Source organism: Paramormyrops kingsleyae, chromosome 25 (assembly GCF_048594095.1).
Source record: "Paramormyrops kingsleyae isolate MSU_618 chromosome 25, PKINGS_0.4, whole genome shotgun sequence".
In the NCBI taxonomy this organism is placed as follows: Eukaryota; Metazoa; Chordata; class Actinopteri; order Osteoglossiformes; family Mormyridae; genus Paramormyrops; species Paramormyrops kingsleyae.
In genome coordinates, this window is record NC_132821.1 from 17,111,480 (window position 1) to 17,117,793 (window position 6,314).

At 40.6% G+C, this 6,314-nt stretch overlaps 1 protein-coding gene across 1 annotated transcript; it reads right to left on the bottom strand.

Moving 5' to 3' along the window:
* Positions 1-2,901: 2,901 nt before the first annotated feature.
* LOC140583131 (E3 SUMO-protein ligase ZBED1-like) lies at positions 2,902-5,280 on the bottom strand. The gene is made up of 2 exons (XM_072707770.1): positions 4,507-5,280; positions 2,902-4,248 (listed from the first exon to the last, which is right to left on the bottom strand). The coding sequence occupies exons 1-2, from the start codon at positions 4,729-4,731 to the stop codon at positions 2,902-2,904; spliced, it is 1,572 nt and encodes a 523-aa protein (XP_072563871.1). The 5' UTR covers positions 4,732-5,280.
* Between the last annotated feature and the right edge of the window lie 1,034 nt (positions 5,281-6,314).

Below are 6,314 nucleotides of genomic sequence, written 5' to 3' on the forward strand. Positions count from 1 at the left end.
AACAAAAAAAAAAACGCCAGCATTGTCTGGGATGGCTAGTTGCTACGTCATCATGCCACTTGTGGGTCCAAACTAGTGCGGCGTACCGTGTTGTAAAAGCAGAATGATGTTGACAAAACTATCTTTTGCCGCTTTTTACCTCGGAAAAAATGAAAAGAAGGTGGCTTAAGTTGATACAGTAAGTTGGATCTCAAATTATAATCAGTACAGCCTAATGCCATTACCTCACGTTAATGTTAGCACCAGGTTACCCATCTCTGTTTATAGAGACAGGTAGCAAAGTAGCACAACCAGATCGTACCATAACAAACATTATTTGTTTGAATAATCCAGAATGTGCTAGTTCGAAATAGAAATGGAAATGTCTATAAAAGTGAACCAAAATGCCATGTACCTGTTATAATCTGCAATTGTTGCTTTGCAGCTTTCTCAAAGAAGACAATTACATCCTCGTAGCTAGGGGGCAGTCATATCATACGCAGGGCCAGGAACAAATAAATTCAAGGACACCAACAGAATGAAATGGTAAAGTAAGCGAAATCACAAATACTACCCACCCGTGTCATATTTAATAAACCAATAACTTAGATAAACAGCAGGTTTACACGTGGGTTGTCAGAATATTGTGGAGAAGTGCGCTCATGTAGTTGAGAGGTGGCCGGGCGTTAGCTTGCCAGATGCAAGTTGACATGTATAAATCTGACGATGGTATAAGGTGCAACAAATAGACCCAACAAGAAATATGATGCGGTCAAAATAATATGTGCTGTGAATTTCTTGCCAACTAGAGCCACGGCGGGCAAAAAATAAATGAAACCTATTGTCCTACCTTAAAACTTCGTAGCTACAGTTAATGTTGTCGTTAGCTGTGTGATCCTTTTGTCTTCTTGCCGGCTCATGGAAGTCTTTATCACTTTAAATTTGCGATTGTAGATCTACTTTTATTACATTACTTTTCGTTCTTTTACTTTATGCCATATAGATTTAAGAGGGCAAGCATACTATAATACAGATTGAAACAAAAAAAAAAAACACGTTGCGCCACGACAAGAAAAACATATCCATGATTTCAACTTGGGAATGCCCACTAGAAATGTCTACCGCACGCCCATATAATTCTTTTCTTTTCTTCATTTAAATTGCTTAATTTTCTGTGAAATCCGTGTGCATTTGCTATTACTGACCAATTGGGCTGAAATTAACGATACACTTGTTTAAAAGCATGGCTTTTCTTCCCTTAGCAACCGTTGGCATGGGTAAACAAAATCAACTAAGCAATATGATCTAGCTTATTTTGCTGATAAAATCGGCAATGTATTTGGTACAATAACGTGGATTAAAATAGCATTAAAACAATGTATTGTATGCAGAACTTCCTAGAGTAGAATAACACCCTAGAATCTTTGATCCGAATATTAGCAACATTCCATAATCTGTGTCACGTTCTTAAGGGGGAGGGAGGGAGATTTTGATACATTTGGAAAATAATTCACCATGAACCAGTTGTGAAACTTTGGGGACTTTTTATGCAGCTAAAGGGAGAAATAACATTTAATTTTACTGTTCCTACTCCAAGTCACCATTTTGAATAATATGGATAACATTTAGGTCTAATTATAGATATTTTGTGAAAAAGTTAAAAAAAAATAAAAAAAATGAAAATGTTAAACCACCTGTCAAACACTAACCCTAACCCATCTGTCAATAGCCTACCTTACATAACTTTCTTTCTACTCTTCCTTCTTGCAAAGTCATCCACTAATTCATGAAAGTTAAGCTGTCTAACCAACTCTGATTCGATGGCCAGAAGTGACAGTGAATTCAGGCGGTTTTGGCATCCTAATCCTGAGTTCATTTTTAATGCGAGTGAGTTTGGAAAATGAGTGCTCCCCTTCAGAGTTTGTAATAGGCAGGGTCAAAAAAAGTCGAAGTGCTATGTACACATTTGGAAAGGTTGATTGCAAATCTAAATCTATCATTGTTCTGAGCATTTTACTTGGGCATGTCTCTTTTTCTGACATGATTGACTTGTACTGCATCAGTTCATCTGCCAGGCTCATGTTCAGATCTGAAGGATATGCTGCAACGAGTGAGTTAGCCTTTAAAGTGAGCTCACTGTTGGACATATTTTCAGATAGGTAAAGAGCACCAAATAGCTCAGTTACGTGTGTGTATGCACTCAAACGATGGTTAAGACAAGACACAAGTTTGTCGATAACAACGTTGAATGTTTCAATCCGAAAGTGGTCCCTACTAGGGCTGCAACTAACGACTATTTTAATAGTCGACTAGTCACCGACTATTGAAACAATTAGTCGACTAATCGAATAATTATTAAATTTTTTGCTTTAATTCTGTGGAAAATGATAGTAAACACAAGAAAGAAGGGGGTACTTCAATGAAAAATGCATATTTTATTGAACTTTGCTGCTGATAGGCCGATTCATACGAAAAGTAAATAAAAATGCCCTGTCTAAAACCAATTAGGCACAGTGCTCGGTCAGTATAGACATAAATGCATAAATAAAGAAACTCTATCATTTTTTTAAAGGACAGGCACATTTGTTTTATAAGAAAAAATAAATTAAAATCAAGTAAACATTTTCTTCCTGTAAACCAGGGGCAGGCACATTAGCAGCAATAAAACAGTAAACAAAAATATTAAGTGCATTTTGTGAGATACATTCAGTGGTCAATCTGTTGCAAAAGAACTTTACAACTCGTCTCAACATTATGAAATCTAACGGTTTTAAAATAAGCTTTCAGAGTCATCTGAATTTAAGTTGTAAACATGGACTGTGTGATACTACCTGGACACAAACCTGTCATGGTGGACAGACGAAGTTTAAAATCAACATGAGGCTCAGGCTATGTCGTTCAGTTTATTCATATTAAGGAAAGTCAGCATATCCACATGGTCTCGTCTGCTGCTGAGAAGATTCGCTCTGCAGGGGTGGATGTTGCAGGAATGCACAGAAGAGATCTTGCTAGGTTTGACAGTGTGGGAAAACGCCCCTCATTTTCGCTCCACCAGCTGAGAGGGTCTTCTTTTTTGGCTATTGGTGGCTCTGTGAAGAACATCTGAACTTCCCTCCTCACCATTTGGATTTTTTTGTCCTCCTGGGTTTCCTCCTCTTCCTCATTCAGACTGTCAGTGTCAGACTGAAGCAGGTTATCCAGTGCTGACTTTCCCCCTGGGATATGACCCCTCTTCTTCTGCTGTAGCTCCTCAGGGTACTCATGTAGCCCAGTCTTGGCCTTTGCTTCTTTGATAGCAAGAACTTCAACTGTACTTTGCACCCTTGTGCCATCTTCAGGTGAGATAAACTTCAGCTTTCTGAATCTTGGGTCGATGGCAGCTGCAAGAACAAGTGGGTTGTCTCTCTCTGCAGACACAGTGTTAAGATTCTCCCATCTCTCACTTATTCCTTTTCCTGCAATGGCTTGAAAGGCTTTTCCTGAGCTTGTCTCAAACTGGGTTTGCTGTATGGACCGTTGCAGCCCTTTGACCAGCTGTGGAAGACATGAAGCAGTAGCATACTCCTGCCCACTGAGGAAAACGGTAGCACATTCAAAAGGCCCTAACCCTTGCACCAGCTCTTCAAGTAGTACCCACTGCTCTGGTTTCAGGTCAAAGTAGTGCTTGCCTCTTGGTGTTACCTCAGGGTCTGAGAGAGTTGCAGTGACTGGCCAGCGCTGCTCCAGGAGTCTTGCTACCATGTAATAGGTACTCTTCCATCGCATACTGACATCCTGGATCAGCTTGTGCTCTGTGGTGTTCATTTGCTGCTGCTTCTTCTTCAGTTTTGAATTTGCCAGCTCACTTCTCCTAAAGTGCTCCACTAGGTTTCTTGCAGCACCAGTAGCTTTGTTGATGCTGGGCTCTTTGAGGGCACTGTTGACGATAAGTTGGAGGGTGTGGCCAGCACAGCGGACTGAAGACCAACTGTGTTTTTCTTCCAGGAGTCGAGCTGCCGCCACCATGTTAGACCCGTTATCATGTACTATTGCTTTAATTTTGCTAGGCAAGATGTCAAATTTCTCTATCACCTTTTCCATCCATATCATGATGTTCGCAGCAGTATGCCTCTCCTCCAGGGGTAGAGTGGCAAGGTTCAAAGTCTTCATTTGCCAGTCTTTGGTGATGAAATGACACGAAACTCCAAGATATGCCTCTGTGGCACGGCTGGTCCAAACATCACACGTCAGTGTGATGGAGCTGTTTACCTCTTTTAGGATCTGCTTTACCTTTAAACACAAAATTTGATTTTTGAAAATATTTAACATGCAAAAACCTACATGTCAACAGAAACTATTCAACATACAAGTTTTACATTTTTAATAATTGCAGCTACTATGATTTTACCAAAACGAAGTTATGTATTTCAGCTATTTTAATATATATATATATATATATATTTATATATAAAATTGCTTTTAAATTAAATTTGTGATTTTTTTTTTGTATGAAATATGTCTGACTGTGTGTGCATTCTAAACAGTTACCTTCAGAAACGTTGTACTGTATTTCTGCTCCATCAAGTGGGTGAAATGGGTTCTGGATGGCAGGATGTAGTCTGGATTGAACTGGGCTATCATTTGTTGAAACCCAGCACCATCGACCATGGAGAGCGGCCTCATATCATAGATCAGCATCTGCAATACTGACTCAGTGAGGGCGTTCGCCTGTTGTGGGGTGCACGTCTGCTTCTTTTGCAGAAAAGGGTCCATGGTGGCTCTCTTCTTCAGACTGCATGCATTTAATTTAAAATACTTTTGTCAGGCACAGTCAGGCATAACGTTAAATCTCTCTTTTTTTAAAGCGAAAATACGCTTATAAAATGTACAATGTACATCCAAAACAAAACGTATTGGCTTCCATGTTATTTAAATCTTACCGAGGCGAGTCAAGCTCCGTTTCATTCAACTGTCCGACGTGCTTTCTCTTTAAATGTTCGTGCATCACCAAGGTGCTGCCGTGATACACAAGGACTGCTTTGCAGACCATGCAGGTAATCTTTTTATTCGCCATATCCAGGCTAAAATGCTCCCAAACTTTAGACGTTTTGGTACGCGCAGCTGCTGCGTTGGACGCTGCCATTTCTGTATGTTATCGCTCAGTAGAGAAGCTAATGCGCATGTGTGACTCTCGGCAGAGATTGTAATGAAGAGAGATGCCTCACTCGGTCGGAAAAAACATGTCTGGCGACAACTTCGACAATGAAATTCATTGTCGACTATTTCTATTATCGATTTTTGTCGACAACGTCGAAGAATCGTTGCAGCCCTAGTCCCTACCATTAAGTGTAACACCTGGCTCTGCGCTTTCATCAAACATTCGTGGGCGCTTCTTTGTGCGCTGGAGGTCATGCCTATAGTCCTGGGAGACAGTAGTGGTGATATTTAAAGCGGCCGTTTCAAATACCTCAAAATTGTCTCTTTGTGCTGCCACAAAGTCTCATAAAGATGACAGTAGACATTTAGCTGTACATATGTTAATGTCTGGCTTCTGAAACTGCAGGCTGGTGGCTTGGAACCTCTGTAATATTGTATTCCAGAAGTGTGCCATGAAAGCCATCTCCAGTGTATCCAATTTCCCACAAAGTGCAGAGGCTTCACTGCGAGTTTCTCGCTTCTCCTCCTTATCTTTGGAAATATTATTCAATGCCTCTCTCAGTTGTGCATAATACCTCCACAGAGCCTGAGTTGAGTCAGCCCGTGCACTCCACCGAGTACCTGACAGCGATTTCAGTGTGAGTTTGACACCAGTGTTATGGAAGACCTTCCCCCACCTGTGCGTAGATGATGCACAAAAAGTGTACATTGTCTGTAGCAGGTCAAAGAAATGTCCAGCCTCTGAGCTGCTGTCTACAGCATTGACACCAACTAAATTCAATGAATGTGCTGCACAAGGGACATAACAAATCAGTGGGTTTCGTCATTTAAGATGAGCTTGGACTCCATTGTACTTTCCCGACATGTTACTTGCATTATCATATGACTGCCCTCTACAGTTAGACAAGTCTAGGCCCAGATTCTCCACCATAGCAATGACACACTCAGCCAAACTGTCCCCCCTATGGTTGTCAACAGGCTCAAATGCCAGAAAACGCTCGACTACATGTCCGCCCTGATTAACAAATCTGAAAATAAAGGTGAGTTGGTCCACATGAGCAAGGTCTGGAGTGGAGTCAACTATAACAGAGAAATATTTTGAATCTTTTATTTCATTAACAATTGCTTGTTTTGTTCTTTCTCCCATTAGATGAATAAATTCTTCACAGACGGTTGATGACAAATAGGACACAGAGCCT

Coding starts and splice junctions, on each gene's coding strand:
- LOC140583131 (XM_072707770.1), bottom strand. CDS start 4,731: ATGGACCCTTTTCTGCAAAAGAAGCAGACGTGCACCCCACAACAGGCG. Junction 4,249..4,506: donor ACAGTACAACGTTTCTGAAG/GTAACTGTTTAG, acceptor TTGTGTTTAAAG/GTAAAGCAGATCCTAAAAGA.